Here is a 20,626-nt window from a genome sequence, read left to right as displayed (position 1 = left end):
TGTGTATCTAGCTCCTTAAATTCTAGGAGGCCCTGAATAAGTGTGGTGCTGTGTGGCCAACATTTATTGAGCGCTCGTTATGTGGCAGGTACTGTGCTATGGGCGTTACATACATGCAATCACTGGACCCTCATAGAACAGGGTGTTGGTAACATTATTACACTTGACAAATGAGGAAACTGAGGCTCAGAGAGGCGAACCAAGGTGACATGGTTGGTGGATGTTGGATCTGGGATTCTGACCCAGTTATAGCTCATCCCAGAGCCCATGCTGTGAACCGTAAGCTTCCTGGATGATGGCTTCCTGGCCCATCCACGGCCGCCCTCAAGCGCTGATGTTTGCAGATCCTGGGCAGGCAGTGAGCTCCTGGCTTCTGGGTTCAGGACAGTGGACTTGGTGTGTGCTGAGTTATTCCAGCACCAGAGAGTTGGGCAAATGTGCAGGATCGGGGCTCAAAAGAGCAGACTTCCAGACTGGTTTTGCTGCAATCCAGGCTGTATAACCAGGTCACTGAACTCAGTCATCATCAGTTCCATCACTATAAACAGGGCTGTGGTGAGAATCAAATGAAGTAATAACTGTGAGAGTGGCAAGGTGCCTGAGAATGGCTTTTGAATTTCTGTTTTAAAAATCTCTTTGGTGATGGTGTAGTTGAGCTCCCCAAGGTCGGGGCTGGCTGACGTCATGCCATGTTGGATGTGCTGGTGCCTCTCTAACAGTGTTTCGGAGGCTAGAAGGGACTCACCAGGCCAATCTGTCAGAGTCCTCGGAGAGCATCCTTAGAAAGGACCTGAGGAACCTTCTCTAGGCCACACCCTTGTGGAGAGATGGGAATCAGAATGGGGCAAAAGTATGCCAAGGTCTCACAGTAACCAATGGCAAATGTGGGCCCAAACCCTGGCCACCTGGCTTGCCACGATGCTCTTTCCAACACCCTTGTGGAGAGATGGGAATCAGAATGGGGCAAAAGTATGCCAAGGTCTCACAGTAACCAGTGGCAAATGTGGGCCCAAACCCTGGCCACCTGGCTTGCCATGATGCTCTTTCCACCGCGTACTGCTGCTTATTGTCTCGTCAGTCAACAGAGGGCATTGAGCGCCTGCCATGCCTGGCTCAGGACACGGAGTGATGGTCGAGATGGATACAGCACCTGCCCTCAGGGAACTTACAGTCCAGCAGATCAGCTACATGCTCTGTGTGACCGTGTTACCTGTCCTGGGGATTGAGAGGCGGTGACAAATTCCCCAGGTCCTAGCCTTTCTCTATGCCCTAGTGCCGTGAAGATTGCTCGGGGGAAAGGAAGGATGCCGCTCTTCTTCCGGAAGCGGAAACCCAGTGAGGAGGCTCGGAAACGCCTGGAGTACCAGATGTGTCTGGTGAGTGTTTCCTCTGAATTCCTCCCCATCTCCACCTGCCCTATGAAGCAAGGCTCTGCACTGCCCCCTAGACAAGCCATGCTCCCTCCTCTCAGCCTCCCCCAGGCCCAGAGGAAACCTCTGACTTAGAGCAGAAGGATGAGGCTGCCTGTCAGGTGCTTGGGAGTGCCCTGTGCTTCCCTCCACAGACGGGTGACACCTGTCAGTACTTGTGCGTTTGCTCTGCCCTGCTGGCCCTTAAGCCCCTTGAAAGCAGGGAGCATTGGTCCACCTACAACATGGACCAGTTGAACCACATGCTGTCCATGGCCCTTTGCAGATCCTTAATCCTGTGTTTCTTTGCCTGGTGTGTCCGCTCTGCAAGGATGTTTTGTTTGAAACATACAAATTATTTTTATCCTTAGGCAAAAGAAGCTGGGGCAGATGACATTCTCGACATCTCTAAATGTGAGCTCTCAGAGGTAAATTGGGCTGCTGCTCTGGTTGTGAATTTGATCTGTCTTTTTTTTTCCTTGAATCACCTGTCCCTGACAGATGTGGACTGGGGCTTTCTTTTTTTTTAAATTTTTTCTTTTCCTTATTGATTAAGGTATTACATAGGTGTCCTTATCCCACCATTGCCCCCCCCACTCATGCCCTGACCCCCCTGGTGTCTGTGTCCATTGGTTAGTCTTATATGCATTCATACGAGTCCTTTAGTTGATCTCTCCCTGGACTGGGGCTTTCAGAAGTCCGGAAGCCCTAGTGCAGAGATGTGTCCTTAGATGTTGTTCCTGTCCAAAAGAATTGAGGTGATCTTTGGCCTGAGCATTGTCTTCAAGAGTCCGAGTCTACTTAGAAAATGTACCACAGATTCCTCGGAGACCTGGGTTTCTCCAGCTTCTGCAAAGCACCAGAGAGCTTTCCTTGGCCCTGATAGCGTTGGGGATGGGGATGGGGATGGGGATGGGGCCGGGGGGCCAGAGCCGGGCAGGGCAGTCTCCTGCCAGCTGATGGGGGGGCTGATTGGGGTATCCAAGCCACATTCCTCCCCAGCCTTTCCCTGGGCTTAGCCGTTCACATCAGCATTTTGCATCGTGGGCCTCCTGCCCCGCTCTCCCTCACACTCAGAAAACAAATTAAAAACTCGAGGGAGGGGAGATACTGACTCATCTTTATTTCATCTTAGATTCCATTTGGGGCTTTTGCAACATGCAAAGTTCTACAGAAGAAGGTGAGGCAACCCGTTTTTAGAGACTTTCTTGCATGTTTATTGCAATCTGGTGGGACTTTTAGGCGCTCTCTTCCTGGCATCTCTCAGATTCTCGCCCTTTCCGCCTACAGCAGGTCTGTTCACAGTTGGGCGAGTCGGCTTTGGCATTGGACAGCCCTAGGTCACGTCCTGGCTTTGCCCCTCAGGACTTGGGCAACTTCCTCAAACTCTTCCCTCGCGGTTTCCTCACCTCTGAAGTGAACACATTCGTAGCTTTTCTCTCACAGAGCTGTAGTGAGAATTGAGTGAGTGACTGGTAGAGACAGAGATATAATGCACAGAGTATGGTGCCTGCCACGTGGAAAACCCTGAGCAACCTCATTGTTATTAATAATGAAAGCTACACTTGCTTCATTCTGGTCACTGGGGAGATTAAAAGTGTAATGAATGATTGCTCAGAAAGGCTTTGCAGCTCTGAATGCAGCTGGATAGAGTAATCTAAGGAAATTATCTAGCTGAAGGTAGGTGAGAAGTGCCCCATACCAACAGAGTAGGGAGCTGCTGGACACTGGAAGTATCCACGCAGGAGTCCCTGCCGAACTAAAGTGACAGCCCCGGGCCGAGTGTCCATTAGCTTGTAGTCATCCTGGCAGCCCACGGAGATGAGGACAAGCGCTCGGGGCTCCCTTCTCAGAATGGAGGGTAGATTTAGTCTTCCAAGGTCCCTTTTACCCTTGAAATTCCAGGTCTTGAGGTCATCTGATTCCACTTTGGAGATCCCATCCCCACCCAGCCCACCTGCCCTCAGCCCTCCCCACTGATGCTCTTCAATCTAAGGAGCCGTGTCGAAATCTTTCCCACAGGTGTTGATTGTCCACACGAATCACCTCACTTCCTTGCTTCCGAAATCCTGCAGCGTCCTAAGTCTTATAACCATCAAGGTACTGGGGCCCTCCTCCCAGGCATCAGGATAGAACCACTGTCCATGTTTTATTGCATGTTTAGTGGCCTGGAGTTCCAGGTGGCAGCCAGGCGTCCCTTGTTCGAGTTTATGCCAGGCAGGCCCAGTGTAGTATTCCATCTGGGGTTTGATCAGCTTGGTTTACTGGGCACCTTCTACGTGTGGGGTGGGGTTACCAAGAGAACCAGCCACAGGCCCTGTCCTCGGGGAACTTGCCTGCTGGGTGGAAAGACAAACCACAGACTCATAGCAAGCGAACTAGCAGAGAGCAGGGAGACCGCTGGTCCCAGGCCATTGGAACAGGACGATGCCAGGCATCATGTGGTCAGTGTGTGAAAGCTGGTGACCTGGGCGATCCCTCCTGACTGTCAGCACAGGAGTGGGGTGTGATACTCACACAGTACGTGAGGTGTGGTCGCAGGGCTGAGCCCAGGACCACAAGCTGTGACCTGGGTGTACACACCAGGAGGCGGGCGGCACAGGCACCCAGGTGTTTCTATGGGTAACTCTGGTGTGTCCGGGGTAGTTTTTGCTTCTCTTCATTGTCCAACGTGGTTATAGTCAGAAAGGCATAACATTAAATTTTTATGTTTATGTGTATTTATATTTCATATGTATTTCATACATATGTATAGTATATATGCATATGGATGCATATATCTGTCTTTTATGCTCATTTTCATTGTTTAAAAAATTAACAAACGCAGGTAGGCAGAAAATGAGGAAAAACATATATTATTTCATACTCCAGAGAACCACCATCAACATTTTATTGCATGTTTAGTAGTCATTTTCTTTGCAAATATATATTTATACTATGAAGATTTTTTCTCTTAAACATATAAATGTCTGCATACTTTTTTCACTCAATAGTAAAAGTAAATATTTAATGAATGAAAGGATGAAGTGGGACGATACTGTGGGAGAGGAAATGAGGTGGGATGTTGCTCCGTTGGAGAGGAAAGGCTGGGTGCTGCTCCGACGGCAGAGGCCCAGGCGCCACCGCTCACCTCTTGGCCCTGAGATGGGAGGGGTGGTCTCCGTTGGTCGCTGTTGGGTGCTGAGCTTGTCTTCCTCCTGCAGGTTCTGGACCTTCATGATAATCAGCTGACAGCCCTTCCTGAGGATATAGGGCAGCTGACGGCCCTCCAAGTAAGGCCACAGAAGCAGAAAACCCACCTTGATGTCGAAGTGATAAATTGCAGCTCCACCGGGCGGCACTCGGGCCAGCGCCCCTGCCCCTTTGCTGTTAAGACCCCAGGAGGCCTTTGCTGTTGCAGTCTTGGCTGTGGGCGTCCCCCACCATGTTTGGGGGCTTGTTCTTTTGGGGATTTCATCATGAGCTTCCACAACTTTGCAGAAAAAGAGGGCCCAGCAGGTGCACCTTTTAAAATGCTGAGCTCAGCACTGACTCGGGCTCCCTTCCAGTCCTTGTCACCAGCCCTCCACTTAGGGATTTCATCATGAGCTTCCACAACTTTGCAGAAAAAAGGGCCCAGCGGGTGCACCTTTTAAAATGCTGAGCTCAGCACTGACTCAAGCTCCCTTCCAGTCCTTGTCACCAGCCCTCCACTTGTTGAGTGCTCACTGCGTCCAGCACAGTGAGCATTTCCCTGTGCTGTCTATCGGTCAGCCTCCCAGTGAGGCAGGTGTCGACTGATCGCATTGTACAGAGGAAGAAGCGGCTTTCCTTCACACTTGGATTGAAATGCCTTCTCTGCGCTGAGCCCAGTCAGACCCTATGTGAGGGGCCCGTGTCTGCAGCCTCCTCCCTGCTTCCCCCCCTTCGCTCCCTGCAGGCAGCTCCTGGCACCCTCAGGCCTCCTGCGCCCACCTCTCCACAGGCTCTTCCTTCTGCCCGAGCGGCTCATGCTCTCAGCCCCAGTGTCCCCGAGGGTCCTCCCCGACCTCCCGTCTAAGTAGATCTACCGAATGGCCTCTCTGCCAACCCCAGATTATTTCCCCGAGAGCGCCAATTGCAGTATAATTGCTGATTATGTGTCTATTGTCTTAACCGTCTCCCCTACTGAAATGTAATCCTGTGGGGGCCACGCCCTCACCTAGCCACTTGAATGAACAACCCTATGATGTGGGTGATGCCACTGCATTTTACAAAAGAGAGAACTGACCAGAGAGACGACTATAACTTGCCCAAAGTCACACAGAGAACACATGGCAGAACAGAAGTAATCAGAGCCAGAGTGAATACCTTGGTGTAGGGTCTTTGGGGACATTTGTAGTGTGCTTGTTTTATAAGATTGCTGCATTCACTCTTTTGTAACTTTTGGATACTTGACAGTAACTCATAACCATTCTTTGGTTCATCAAATATTCATCTGCCACATTATTTTCAATAGCTGCTTAGTTTCCCTGGTATCTATGTTTAATGGCTACTTAGTGTATCTTCCTGTTGGCCCGGCTCACCTCAGTAATGCATCCTGGAGGAAGCACGGCCCTCGGAACCCAACCAACCAGGTTCCGACCTGGCCGGCAGCTGCGGCCTTGGAGCTGGCCAGACCCCACTGCCTTATGCAGCTCAGCTTCCTTTCCTGACCCTGAGGTAACTGGAGCCTTATCACGAGCTGCCTCACCCGGCTTCCTGGTCCTCTCAGTCCTCTCCGCCCTCCCTTCCTGATGGGGGGACTGTGGCTGTGCATTTTGTGGTCTGTGGAAATGATGGCACCTCAGCCAGAACTGCGTTCAGGGTCTGGCTTTGCTCTCTTGGGCTCATGGATTCACTGGTCCGAGCCTCAGTTTTCTCATCTCTCAATTGGGATCATAATCACAAGGCTGTTGGGAGAAGGTAAAGGTGTGTGTGTGTGGTGCCCAGATGATTCCTGGCCGGAAGCAGGGGTATCACTATTGTCTGTATGTGAGATCTCATCATTTTTTCACAATTATTTTTAAATTTTTATTTATTGATTTTTAGAGAGAGAAACATCCATTTGTTGGTCCTCTTATCCATGCATTCACTGGTTGATTCTTGTATGTGCCCTCACCGGTGATCGAACCCACAGTCTTGGTGCAATCGGGGTGACGCTCCAACCAACTGAACTACCCAGCCAGGGTGGGTCTCATCATTTTTTCCTTTCTTAGGTATTGAACCTGGAAAGGAATCAACTGACGTATCTCCCACGTTCCATTGGGAACCTGACCCAGCTCCAGACCCTCAATGTGAAAGGTAGGAGCCAAGAGGCCCTGTCAGTGTGACCCGCAGTCAGCTCTGTCCCAGCCAGCATCCGCCTGGAGCCACGGAGCATGAGGGCAGCCAGTCCGAGGTGTCACTGGACACTGGACGGGCCTCCTGCTGGGTCGGTCTGTCTCCGTGGTAACCGTAGATGGCACCTTACGGGAGGAGGACAGACAGCATTGACAGACAGGCCTCTGAGACACTACCACTTGTATTGATAACAACCAACATGGTGGTGAGAGCAGTGGACTGGCGGTGAGAGCGAGCCAGGAGCCCTGGGAACGGTGCTGAGTTGCGCTTCACGCTCAGCGAGCAGCGCTCCCACGTTCGGGGGTCAGGGAGCCTCAGGGCCGGTCTGCAAGGTCTGGACAGGGAGGAGGTGTTATCCCCAACTCACAGATGAAGCAAGCGAGGCTCAGAGAGCAGGGGCTTGCTCAGGACCACCCAGTGGGATCCTGACGGAACCAAGATTCTGATGCGTCGGTAGAGTGCCTGCCCAGCTCTTTCCTTTCTCCTGGCTGCACAGAACCCTCAGTCTACCTGCATGTAGCATGAATAACGATAAAAATAATGGTGCCCCATTCACTGATCCCTTACTATGTGATAGGCACTGTGCTGAGGACCTCACATGCATAATCTCATGGAACCCTCAATATTCCTGTGAGGCCAAATGGTATTATAATCCCATTTTACAGATGAGAAGACGGTGCCCCAGGAAGGTAGAGCTGGTTTTCCAAAGTCACCCAGCTAGTAAGTTGTGCCCAGGTCGCTGAAACTCCCCCTCACAGTCTCAGTCAGGGTCAGAGTGAGGCAACCCCTCCCCACCGAGTAGTGGTGGGTGTCAGCCAGGAAGCTGGTGAAGGGGTTTTGGGGTGTTGAGCTGTGCCATTGGGATCTCTCCAGACAACAAGCTGAAGGAGCTTCCAGACACCTTGGGGGAACTTCGAAGCCTACGCACTCTTGACATCCGTGACAATGAGATGCAGAGGCTGCCGCAGATGCTGGCGCACGTGCGGACCCTGGAGGTCAGTGGAGCCACTCCTCCCAGCCATTCCTCTCTGGCCTGCCTCCCTCCTGCCTCCCACAGTGTTGAGTACCTGTCCTGGTCACAGGGTGCTGGGGTCACGGAGATCTCAACGCATGGTCCTTGGGAGCTCGCAGTGACCGGTGTGTGAGCAGTTGTAATTACGTGGCTTTGCTGTCATGATGATGGCATAGGAACATATTTCTGAAGTGAGGAGATAACATCAAATCCTAGTGGGGTTAACACTATGAAAGAGGTGGTATTCGAGCCAGACCGTGAAAGAGAAAGAAGCTCTGAGGATGTAGACAAGGGCAGGAGCATCCCAGGTACTTACTAAGGCTCAGCGCTTGGCCTGCATTCGCTCTCTGAATCCTCACAGGAACCCTGTTGTGTCCCTTTGCAGATGAAGAGACTGAGGCCTGGGCCATTTAAGGAGCTTTCCCAAGGGCCACACAACTAGTGATAAATAGCAAAGGTGGTGTAAAACCCAGAGCCTGGTCTCCGCCCCTGGTGCCGGCACTTCTCCATTCACAACCTGACAGGCACCCCAGACTGCTGACCAGTGGCATCTGGGTCAGGAGCACGGAGACAGCAAAGGGAGGTGACTGACCCCAGGGGCTGGTCCCCGCTGCCATGGTGGACAGCCTAAGGAAGGACAGGATGGCAGGCCGCTCGCCCTGCGCACACTGGAGAAATGGCCAGCACGTGGGCATTTATTCCCTGTGCTTCCAGTGATGATGGGAACGTTCAGTCCAAACTGGTAGCCACTAGCCGCATGTGGCCAGTATGACCAAGGAACCACATGCTTCATTTTATTGAATTTGATTCATCTGTATTTAAATGGCTACCTGTGCTCAGTTGCTACCTTATCGGACAGCACACCTCAGAGCAGTGTTCCTAATTCTAAAGCCATTCTAAGCCAGTAAGAATTCAGTGATTTGTTTTATGGCGATTCTTTACACAAAATCTTTTGGGCTTCTTGGTGGCACCTTGGACAAACCTGTTTCCAGGATGAGACAACAACAGCGACCATTCTGAGTTGAGGCCAAAGTCTTTTTCACGTGTTACCTCCTATTACCCATCTGACAGCCTGCCAGGGGGGTGATATTGTGCCTATTAAGTCTGAGGGACCTGCGGCTCCCGGGAGGTCAAGTGGCCCGTTCCAGGACGCACAGCTGGCCCCCGGCGAGCTGGAGTCTAAAACCAGGCTGTGTGACTCCGTGCTGTGCAATCGCTGCTCCTCCTGCCGAGGATGGAAATGTCCCATAGTCTGTGCTGTCCAACACAGTAGCTGCTGGCCACCTGTGCTGTAGAGCACTGAAAATGTGGCTTGAGGAACTGAGCTTGAAATTCTCTTTCATTTTAATCAGTTAGCCCTGGCCGAGTAGTTCAGTTGGTTAGAGCATTGTCTTAATATGCCAAGGTTGTAGGTTTGATCCCCAGTTGGGGCACAATTAAAAAATTTTTTTTTCTAAAATATATATTTTTAGTTGATTTCAGAGAGGAAGGGAGAGGGGAGAGATAGAAACATCAATGATAAGAGAGAATCATTGATTGGCTGCCTCCTGCACGCCCCCTAGTGGGGATCAAGCCTGCCACCTGAGCATGTGCCCTTTCTATTATAAATATACTAATCTGAGACTATAGGAGTATTTCTTTTTTTTTTTACAAAAATGGAATCTATTCTCTATGCTGTCCTATAACTTTCCTTTTTTTTGCTCATTCATGTATTTATCCAAAAACATGAACTGAGTGCTTACTGCATGCCAGTCACTGTTCTAGGAGCTGGGACCACAGATGGAGCGAGGCAGGTAAGCTTTCCCTGCCAGGCAGAGCAGATAGTGAGCACATATTCCTAACTGCACCCAGTGGCTTTCCATTGTGTGGAGCAGTGACGTGAACGACATATAAAGAGGGTTCCCTGTGTCTGCAGACTCTAAGCCTGGACGCCTCGTCCATGGTCTTCCCGCCGCCGGAGGTGTGTGGCGCAGGCACTGAGGCCATCCAGCAGTTCCTCTGCAAAGGTAAGGCCGGCAGCCTCCTCCTCCACTCGGTGAGCACCCGTGGCCCCGGCAGCTGCCCTGGGCCAGCACAGGTTGGGGGGGGGCGACAGCGACCAAGGAGGCCACCGTCTGGCAGGAGAGACGGACCAAACATCACACAAGGAAGTATAATCACATATTGTGGTCATGAGAGTACCATGGGCAGGTGTCAGGCTTAGGGGCCTCGGTGAAACCTGAGGGATGATTAGGACTTAGACCAGAGAGAAGGGTGTTCCTGGCAGACAGAGGTGCGTGTTGAAAGGGGGAGGGAAGGCTGGGATCGAGCCCACCACCCAGGCATACACCCTGACCGGAAATGGAACCATGACCTCCTGGTTCATAGGTCGACACTCAACCACTGAGCCACTCCGGCCAGGCTCTGCCTCATTTTAAATTGCTGTAGAGCATTTCACATGGTGGAGCCCTTGTTGTGAACTCGGAAGTTATTTCCAGGATTCTGCTCCCAGGAACAGTAACCCACACCTCTCTGGCACTGCATGAGGCTCCTCTAGGGCAGGCACCAGTGGGGTTGGCACAGGGTGGGGACAGGAACTCCACATTGCCCTCTGCACAGGTTACCCGAGGTTACATTCCTGTGAGGAGTATCTGCACCACCCAGTTTTAGTGTTTCTTGTGAACTGCCTATTTATATCCTTGGGGGGAGGGTAACTTTGACTACATTAAAATCTAAAACGTCTTTATCTAAAAAGGATAGGGTACCATCATCAAAGCTAAAAAGAAAAGTTGCCACCCAGAAGAAAATAGTGGCAGCATATAGACCCAAGGTTATTAGCTATAATATATAGCTAATAAAGAGCACCTACAAATCAGCAAAAATAGGGCAAACAACCAAATAAAAACATAAATTATGCAGTAGAAAACTGCTGGGCCAGAGAAGGCAAGCGTCTTGCCCAAGGGCTCATACACAGGAAATCATGGGTACAGCTGGGTCTTGAACTCAGCCTTCAACTCTTAATCTCAGGCTTCCTCTTCATCTTATTTCTACTTGATGTAAAGAGGCAGGTGGTGGCCCTGTGTATGCACCAGCTGAAGGTTACTGAGCACTGGCCACATTCTGGGCCAGGCGTGAGGACTGGTGAGCACCATGAGGGCCCAGTCAAGGGCAGGGGAGCAGTGGCCTGAGGTGGGGATGGGACGGGATGCCAAGGAGGAAAGAGGGAGGCAAGGGCGGCAGGCGCTGGCCGCTCCAGGTACCTGGGCTGCCTCCTCCCTCCGGGTCAGCTGTGTCATCTCTTGCAGAGTCAGGGCTGGACTACTACCCCCCTTCTCAGTACCTGCTGCCAGTCCTGGAGCAAGATGGAGCCCAGAACTCCCAGGACAGCCCTGACGGGCCCGCGGATAGATTCTCCAGGGAGGAGGTGGAGTGGCAGGTAAGGTACGCCTGCCCGCTGGCACCTGGAGAGAGGGCCCTGGGTATTGGGGGGATGCTCAGAGCTGCGGCCCATAGACTCCTCCATCAAACTAAAATTCGCCTCCATCAGACCGGCGTGCTTGGTTAGGTTGCTTTCACGAGGCCAAGCACGGCCCCTCTCCTCACCAGCTCACCAGGCTCAGTCGCACCGTGCACCCCCTGCCGGTCCCTCTGTCTGGAACTCTCCCCACTCACCTTCCCCTGCTCCCTCAGTCTGATCCTTCAGTTCTCTGTTTACACATCACCGCCTCGGAGAAGCCCTCCCCACACACCAGCCCAGGTCAGCCTCCTGTCGGTGTTCTCAGAGGGCCCACCCATACGTTTTCTTGGGAGCACTTCCCGCAGCTCTAAGCTAAATGAGGGACTGCATGGGAGAGAATTTGTTTCATGTCTGTCTGCCCTGCTGGTGGAGCTTCGTGAAAGGGCGACCATGTCTGTCGTGCTGATTGTCTCGCTCAGCAAATCCTTCTTGCCTCAGTGCCACTCACCGTGCAGGACACCTGCATGCTCTCAGTTGTGTGAAGGAGTCAGACGGGCACACGTGTCAGCACCAGCAGCAGGCGGCTCTCCCAGGTCCCTGTCACAGGCACACATAGGAATACAGGCACCCCTCGGAGAGACTGGGTTCGGTTCCAGACCTCCGAAATACAGCGAATATCGCAGCCGAGATTGCTGCACCACAATTCACTGAAGGAATCCTCCGTTAATGGACATTTGAGTTGTCTCCAGGGCTTTCACTCTTTGGACACTCCTGCAGGAGTGCATGCGGCACCTTGTGTGCCGGGGGGGTGCGGTGGGCGAGAGCGGGGTGCTGCCACTGTGGGAACATCCAGGGCTCAGGTTCCCAGTCTTGGTCTTCTTTTCTGAGCACCAGGCCTTCTCAGAGCTGCATCCCCACAACTTCTTGAAGACCTCCCTGTGGTGTGCTACGCCCCTGGTTCTCAACCCTGGTGTCCACTAGCACCACCCACCCCTCATCCCCACCCACCCCACCCTTCTGATGATTAGGGTGTACTCTGGGGTGAGCCTGGGAATCTGAATGGTGCCAGGCTGCCCACCTGCTCTGACCACTGTATTTTTCCCCCCAGAATAGGTTCTCAGACTATGAGAAGAGGAAGGTAAGAAAGTCACTTTTCTTCTCATTAAAGATCTCAATAATTATTAAAAGACTTGAGGAAACAAGTCCTACCTGCCTCTAAATTAGAGGGTAAAGCATTGCTTTCCTCACAGCCTTGGTAGGTGGTAGAGTATCCCCACTTGACAGATGAGAAGACTGAGGCTCAGAGAGTTGGAGCTCAAGCTCCAAACCACTGGCCCCTGCCAGCGAACAGCCTGTTCTAGTCAAGGGGGGCCCTCAGGTGTTACTCAGCATTACTACGTGCAGCCTAAACTATTCGGAGTTTCAGGGTGGGTTCACCCGCTCCCATGTCCTAATGCCCGCAGAGCCTGGGCCAACAGTCACCAGCATCTCATTCTTGCAGGAACAGAAGATGCTGGAGAAACTGGAGTTTGAGCGGCGCCTGGAACTCGGGCAGCGCGAGCACGCCCAGCTCCTTCAGCAGAGCCACAGTCAGAAGGACGAGATCCTCCAGTCCGTCAGGGAGGTTCGTGAGCGGCAAGTGGGATGGGTTCTGTCTTCGCCCCCTTCCATACTCCAGGGCCTGGGGGGCCTTTACACCGCCTGGTCCAGCCTCCTTGTGTGCAAGGCCTAGCGAGGGGAGGACCCTGGTCCAAGGTCGCACGAAAGGGCTGGCAGGATGGGGCCATTCCCCTAACCCCGCTCTGGGGCCCCTCACTGCACTAAGGCATCTGAAGGGGTCCCGGCGGCTCAGGACCTCTGCCTGCCCTGCCGCAGGAGCAGTCCCGGCTGGACCAGGGCCTCAGCGAGCACCGGCGCTACCTCGATGCAGAGCGTCAGCGGCTGCAGGAGCAGCTGAAGCAGACGGAGCAGAACATCTCCAACCGGATCCAGAAGCTTCTGCAGAACAATCAGAGGTCGGGCTCCCATCCTCCCAGACCCCCAGACCTCCCACATGATGCCCTTGGAGGAGACAAAGATGGGGTCCACTTCTCCCTCACAGGCTCTACCCCTCCCCAGGCTTCCATCATTGGCATCCGGTCTTGGTGCTGCATTTTGCACCAACATAGAGGCTGGTCTGACCTGCATCCCCATTTCCCATCCGTAAATGAGGCTTTAACAAGATAGTGGAGATCACATCTCCAATATGTTGGGCTCCAAGTAACCTCTAGTGCTGAGGTCAACATTCACCCCCTTGGGGGAGCTGCTGTAACCCATCCGGCCCAAGTAGGAGCCGCTGAGCGCAGGTCTCGGCCGGGCTTGGGAGGAAGGGGGGCGGACAGAGACCTCAGGGAGCCTGAGCAAGTCTGGTGAGGGTCCCTGTGGAAAGAGTCCAGAAACAGGTTTCGCCACATCTCCTGTCGCTTCCAGGCTTCCTTTTGCTTTTCACGGGCTCCTCTGCCGTCCTGGGTCAGCCGCCCCGGGGGCCGCTCCACACTCTCCCCACCGGGGTGTCCGGGAAAGCCACCATCCGCCCAGTGCTTCTAAGTGCCACACGCTTTATGTACATGTTCTCACTCACTCTTTCTAAATACTCCGTGAAGTGTTTTGTTTTGTTTTTAATATTGTTCCCGTGACACAGATGCGGAGCTGGGGCTTGGAGTGGTTAACTGGCCCGAGACCTCAGCCCTCCCTCGGTGGTGGGGCTGAGAGCCCCCCTGTCCCCTGTCTCTAAGCCCCCTCGGCACCCCCGGTGAGGTGAGGGGGTGGTTATGTGGAAACAGGCCCACTGCCAACGGCTTCAGGGACCTTTCGTGGGTTTCTCTACAGGCAAAAGAAAAGTTCCGAGATTTTGAAGTCACTGGAAAATGAAAGGTACGTGTTCGGCTCTGGCACTTTCTCGGCAGGGCCTTCCTTCTGGGGTGGGGGCGGGGAAGGGGAGGGTGGCTTTGTCTTTGGAGTGAGAATGTCTTATGATTCTCAAGGATTATGCCAGGAAGTTTTCCTGAAGCTATAAGGAGATTCAGCTCATTAGGGAACATCATGAAAAAGAATCACTATCTGCAAGTTTGTTAAAACACATTCCTGACAAAAGTTTAGATGTGAATAAGAATGTATATATTATGTCCAACTATATTCCTAGTATTAAAAAATTACCAAAAATCTACATTTCTGAGGGGAAAAAAGAATTTGGTTACATGAATTATGTACAAAAGACGAATCTGTAGCTATTCAAAAATATCATGTAGAAGAATATTCCTTATTAAAAGAAATACAGTGTATTGCTAAGTGGAAAAGTAGGATCTACAGTTATAATTTTTAAAATAATTTTTAATTTTTCAATTACAGTTGACATATTTTTTAAAATATATTTTTATTGATTTCAGAGAGGAAGGGAAAGAGAGAGAGAGAGAGAGAGAGAGAGAGAGAAACATCAATGATGAGAGAGAATCATTGATTGGCTGCCTCCTGCACACCCCTTACTGGGGATCAAGCCTGCAACCCAGGTATGTGCCCTGACCAGAAATCAAACCATGACTTCCTGGTTCATAGGTCAACACTCAACTATTGAGCCACCCCGGCGTGGCTGACATACATTTTTATATTAGTTTCAGGTGTACACCCCAATGATTAGACATTATGTAACTTACTAAGTGATCATCTGGATAAATCTCACACCCATCTGACACCATCGCAGTTATTACAGTGTTATTGACTGTATCGCCTGTGATATATTTTCATCCCCATGACTGTTCTGTAACAACCAATTTGCACTTCTTACCCCTTCCCCTTTCCACCCATCCTCCCAACCTCGCACCTATCTGGCAGTCTTCAAAATGCTCGTTGTATCTAGAGTCCATTTCTGTTCTGCTTGTTTATTTTGTTTTTTAGATTCAATTGTTGATATGTATTTATTGTTATTTTATTGTTCATATTTTTTATCCTTTTTTTCCTATCATTTCTTGAAGGCACTCTGTGTGTTTCTGTGCTCAGAAAGCGAAAAACCCACCCCCAGTGGTTTACACTGAACATTTTTAGGAGGTGGAATTAGAGGCGGTGATGTTTTCTTTTTCTTTGTTTTCAGTATGTTCCAAACTTACTGCATTGAGGTACACCCCTATAGTAATGAGGAAAGGTGACAGCTGGGAGGGGCCACCTCCTCCCCTTCTCCAGGTAGTAATGGGATCCCTCCTGCTCCTCTGAGATCCCAAAATAGGAGCGTGGACTTTGCTGCTGTCCTTGTGCCCACGCTGGGGAAGACCTCCCATAGGGAGCTCCCACCAAGTGGCACGGCAGCCCCGTCACCCCACCCACTGAAGCTGTGGTACTTGCGGAGCCAGGGGTGGTCAAGGCCAAGCTGAGCTGTGGGGGTGGCATTGTTTACTTGGCACACACTCTCACTGCGGGGCCCGGGTCCAGCAGTGCACAGTGCAGCTTCCCTGAGCAGCCCGCGGTCCTGGGCAGGGCAGAGGGCTCAGAGGATACACGCTTCTTCAGTGAAGTAGGACTTGCAGAAACATACGGATTATCCCTCCAGGCCACTCTGACCTGTTTAGTGTGTGTGTGTGTGTTGTGTGGGGGGGGGGGGGGGATGCACACACTTGAAGCCTGCACATACATGCATGTAATTACCTCTTATATTTTCGTTTACTTTTATTTTATTTTTTTATTACAGTTTGCATTAGACACTTTAATTTTCATCTATTGTGTCATGGATGTATTTCCATGCCAACAACCTTATTGTAGTAACTATAGGGTATTCCACTATATGGTTATAACATAATTTATTTAATTAGCCCTCTGTTCATGAGAATTTGTTTCCAATTTTTCATAATTACAAATACTGTTACAGTGAATATCTCCTAAGTATACCTATATGCATTTATGTGAATATTTTTGAAGGAAATATTCAAAGGACATTGGATAGATATTGCCAAATTGCCTTCCAGAAAACATTTTGCCAGTTTATACTCTTCTCGCCTGTCTATGAAAGTGCCCATTTCGACACCTTCATTGCCATCACCTATGGTTATCAGTTTTCCTAATCCCAACCAGTCTGCTAGTTGAAAAGATTTTACTTTCTTTAGTTCCCAGTGATGTGAAGCATCTTCCCATGTGTTTATTGATCACTTGTATTCAAGCATCAGTGAAATGGCTGTTTGTGTCCTTTGCCTATTTTTCTAAGGGAATGTTTACCTTTTTGTATAACAAATGCTAACTACGAAGCTGAAGGTAAACAGGGCCCCAGGGGAGAGGGGCGTGATGCAGCAGAGCACATCAAGGAGGACTTCCTGAAGGAGGTGCTGTTCTTCTGATGGGATTTCCTCTTGGAAATGTGATGTCTGCTGAAGAAATGGATGGATTGTTTTTCTAGAATAAGAATGGAACAGCTGATGTCCATAACCCAGGAGGAGACAGAGAACCTGCGAAGACGTGAGATTGCCTGTGAGTCTCAGGGTGGGGAGTGGGAGGAGTCCTGGGAACAGAGCCTGGCTGTTTGCGGGGACAGGGGTAGACAGCCCTGTCTATTGGTCACCTAGGCAGGGTGCTGAGTTCTGACCCCTTGAGAGGGGAAGTATTCATGAGAAGGAAGAAGTGGTATATTTAGTGTGATGACATTTTAATTTTTTACTGTGGTAAAATATATACAACGTAAAATTTACCATTTTAACCACGTTTAATTGTATAGTTCTGTAGCATTAAGTTCATTCGTGTGCTGCCATTACCATCTCCATCTCCAGAACTTTTCATCTTGCAAAACTGAAACTCTGTACCCATTCAATAACAACTCCTCATTTCCCCTCTCTTAGCCCCCGGCACCCACCATCCTGCTTTCTTCTCTCTGAGTCTGATTACTCTAGGTCAGTGGTCGGCAATTACCATTTTAACCACGTTTAATTGTATAGTTCTGTAGTATTAAGTACATTAGTGTGCTGCCGTTACCATCTCCATCTCCAGAAACTTCATCTTGCAAAACTAAAACTCTGTACCCATTCAATAACAACTCATCATCTCCCCTCTCCGGCCAAAGAGCTGCATGTGGCTTGCGAGCTGCAGTTTGCCAACCACTGCTCTAGGTGCCTCATATACGTGGGATCATGGTATTTTTCTTTTTGTTGACTGGCTTCTTTCACTTAGCATGTCCTCAAGGTTCATTCATATCGCAGCTTCCCTCTATCCTGCTTTCTTCTCTCTGAGTCTGATTACTCTAGGTGCCTCATATACATGGGATCATGGTATTTTTGTTGACTAGCTTCTTTCACTTAGCATGTCCTCAAGGTTCATTCATGTCGCAGCTTCCCTCTGAGTTTCCTTCCTTTTTAAGGCTGGATAATATTCCATTGTTTGGATCGACCACATTTTGTTAATCTGTTCATCCGCCAGTGGGCTTTGGGGTTGTTTCCACCTGTTGGCTATTGTGAATAATGCTGCTATGAATGTGGCCGCACACATATCTATTCAAGTCTCTGCTTTCAGTGTTTTAATTTTCATTTTTAAAAATCCACAAATATGTATTTACATTTCACTGGAAGAATACGTATCAAAAGTGATAATATCTCTGGGTGACAGATGATAGGAGATTCTGTGTGTGTTGTTCAGTGTTTTACAATTAGGCAATCTTTCAAACTTAAGTTACTTTTATGGTTTAAAAATAAGATTTCTCTGAAGGGTGACCATCAGGTGGGTGACTAGGTGAACCCCCCGAGGCTGCCCCTTCCTCAGCCCGTCCCCTGTCTCTCAGCCGCCATGCAGCAGATGCTGACCGAGAGCTGTAAGAACCGCTTCCTCCAGATGACCTACGAGTCTCAGAGGCAGAACTTGGTCCAGCAGGCCTGTTCCAGGTAATGTAAGGAGAGGCGTCCAGAGCAAGGGAGTTGGGGGAGCCGGCTCTGGGCCCAGGGAGTCCCCTGCCCGGCCACCCCAGCCCCAGCCATGCTCTCAGAGGCAGGTGGTGACTGGTCTCCATGACTTTTCTAGCTGGACCTCATGGTTCTGTGTTGGGCGGTGAGAAAGTGACAATAACTCATTTCATTGCACTTCACAGATACTGTGTTTTTTACAAATTAAAGGCTTGTGGCAACCATGCCTCCAGCAAGTCTGTTGGCACCATTTTTCCTAAAGGCTCAGATAGTTAGCATTTTTTAGCAATAAAGAATTTTTTAATTCAAGTATGTGCATTGTTTTTTGAGACATAATGCTATTGCACACTTAATAGATTACAGTTATATAAACGTAACTCATACATATGCACTGGGAAACCCCAAGTTCTTATGACTCATTTCATTGCAGTATTTCCTTTATTGTGGTGGTCTGCAACCAAACCTACACGATCTCTGAGGTGCCTGTCATCACCACCACTTCTCAGGCCCTCCTGTGTGCCGGGCTCTCGGCCACGTGACATGCACTACCTTATTGGATCTCCGAGGGACTCTACTGTTACTAGCCCCACTTTACCATCTCAGCTCAGGCTCAGGGATGCCATGTGACACACCCAGGGAAACACAGCTAGCAGGGGGGGGGGGGGGGGGGGTGCTCCTGACGGGGGTGCACTCATCATCGCCAAGGATCCACACAGTTCGGGGGCAGGGTGCACTGGGGGGACAGTGATGGGGTTGCCTTCGATGCTGATAGCCACTTGGGTCTGACCCTCCAAGTCCCCCATGGCTCTGCAGGTGTGTCTGTTGGGGGAGCCACAGGTGTCTGGGAGAGCCAGTGAGAAAGGCCCAGTCGATGCTCAGGAGCCCCAGATGGGGACAGGCAGTAGCCCTGCTGCCCTGTGCGTCTCCTCCCACCCAGGGGCGCAGCTGCCAGCCTCCCCTGCGTCCTCAGGTGCGGACTCTCCCTCTTTCCTGGTGCATGGCATTGTGCTTCTACTAGTAACTGTGATGTCTTGGGCAAGTTGCTTTTCCTTTCTGAGTCCCAGTTTTCATACCAGAAAAATGGGGATAAATCAGTACCTTCCCCTACAGTGGCTGGAGCCTTTAATGAGCATAAGGTATGCCACATAGGGTTCAATAAATAACAGCTATTGTTATGAACAAACAAACTCAAAGCCAAGATGCACCCAAGTATGGACATACATGAGGTTGCAAGTTTGGATTTTTGTGCCAAAATCACTAGACTTGTTCTAGGGGCTGAGAGCAGACCCACTGCCAGGGCGAGAACGCCGGGGTGGGGAGTGCAGATGCTAGTGCGGAGGAAGGACAGCTTTCTCAGGGCCTGAGCGGCTCACCTGGGAGGCGGTGTTCCGGTACAGGGGTGGGTGTCTCCCAGCTCCCAGGCCACCTCCTTCCAGGCCATGAGATTCAGACAAACTCTGTGTCTGCCCCGCCTGGAACATGACCCCCAGCAGGCGCTCCATAAGCATTGTTGAATGAATAAATGGTTTATCTTGATCTCCTCCAAGGTGCCTGGCACATAGTAGGTGCTCAGAAAATGTTGAGAGAGTAAATGAATGTGCTGTCTTTGTGGCAGCATGGCTGAAATGGATGAGCGGTTCCAGCAGATTCTGTCGTGGCAGCAGATGGATCAGAACAAAGCCATCAGCCAGATCCTGCAGGAGGTAAGCCCTTGCCCAGGACGTGAGGGCGGGGGTGCACGAAGGGCACGCTGGGGCAGAACTCTGCATGGAGCCCTGTCCCAGAGAGCGTGTGAGACCCCACATGCTTAGTGCATTTAGTACAAACCCTCAGGAAGAGAGGGGCAGGGAGAGGCCTTGGGTAGTGATCTGGTCACTGAAATCCAGACAAGCACCCCCTTACCCTGGCTGGCACCCACTCCCTGTGCTGTGGGGGCTCCATCATGACTGAAAGGGCAGGGAGTGGTGCAATCGCATCACGGAGGAGAAGCCCACAGAGCGCTGCAGGGCCTGGGCTCACCTCCGAGCCCGCTGCACCGTCCGCTCGACTGAGGTCTGCCGCCCACTGGAAGCCAGGCAGGCCCTGCTCAGCAGCCCGTCTCGTTGCAGAGCGCCATGCAGAAGGCTGCATTTGAGGCTCTCCAGGTGAAGAAAGACCTGATGCATCGGCAGATCAGGAACCAGGTGAGTGGGGTCGTGGACCCCCTTCTAGGCCTGTCTCGTCAGCCTTCAGAGACACGCAGGGGTGGCTGGACAGGCTGCAGTTAAGGTTGAATCCTGGCTCCTTCACAGGAGCTCAGCAGGAGGCCTCCCTGCAGAAGCTCCCGGAACCTCGGCCAGGGGCTGTTGGCAGGTGCCCGAGGCAGCACTGTGGGTGCCCAGGGCCGAGGGGAAGGGCAGCTGCGGCCTTGACCGCGGGGGCAGCCTCTGTGCTGAGCACTCTGCAGGCAACCGGCTGAAACCCCAATGTCCCATCAGCTCTGAACTGGGACAGACTGGATCTCCCACCTGAGGGGGCAGGGAGGGCCTGA

General features: G+C 51.2%; 1 protein-coding gene across 1 annotated transcript in view; it reads left to right on the top strand.

Annotated features, from left to right (window-relative positions):
* LRSAM1 (leucine rich repeat and sterile alpha motif containing 1) overlaps nt 1-20,626 on the top strand; it is a 52,474-nt gene that overhangs the window by 1,086 nt on the left and 30,762 nt on the right. The window contains exons 3-19 of the mRNA XM_005881459.2: nt 1,274-1,376; nt 1,781-1,837; nt 2,545-2,589; nt 3,432-3,509; nt 4,613-4,681; nt 6,626-6,710; nt 7,623-7,744; nt 9,677-9,767; nt 11,046-11,176; nt 12,306-12,335; nt 12,699-12,821; nt 13,073-13,212; nt 14,066-14,110; nt 16,611-16,681; nt 17,979-18,078; nt 19,712-19,799; nt 20,205-20,279. Of these exons, the coding sequence (XP_005881521.1) occupies nt 1,305-1,376; nt 1,781-1,837; nt 2,545-2,589; nt 3,432-3,509; nt 4,613-4,681; nt 6,626-6,710; nt 7,623-7,744; nt 9,677-9,767; nt 11,046-11,176; nt 12,306-12,335; nt 12,699-12,821; nt 13,073-13,212; nt 14,066-14,110; nt 16,611-16,681; nt 17,979-18,078; nt 19,712-19,799; nt 20,205-20,279 (1,422 nt within the window). The 5' untranslated portion in view covers nt 1,274-1,304. The remainder of the gene's footprint in view (nt 1-1,273; nt 1,377-1,780; nt 1,838-2,544; nt 2,590-3,431; nt 3,510-4,612; nt 4,682-6,625; nt 6,711-7,622; nt 7,745-9,676; nt 9,768-11,045; nt 11,177-12,305; nt 12,336-12,698; nt 12,822-13,072; nt 13,213-14,065; nt 14,111-16,610; nt 16,682-17,978; nt 18,079-19,711; nt 19,800-20,204; nt 20,280-20,626) is intronic.

This window comes from Myotis brandtii, unplaced genomic scaffold (assembly GCF_000412655.1).
Source record: "Myotis brandtii unplaced genomic scaffold, ASM41265v1 scaffold68, whole genome shotgun sequence".
In the NCBI taxonomy this organism is placed as follows: domain Eukaryota; kingdom Metazoa; phylum Chordata; class Mammalia; order Chiroptera; family Vespertilionidae; genus Myotis; species Myotis brandtii.
The sequence above is the reverse complement of the archived record's forward strand: the minus strand, read 5'-3'. Positions and strand labels throughout refer to the sequence as shown.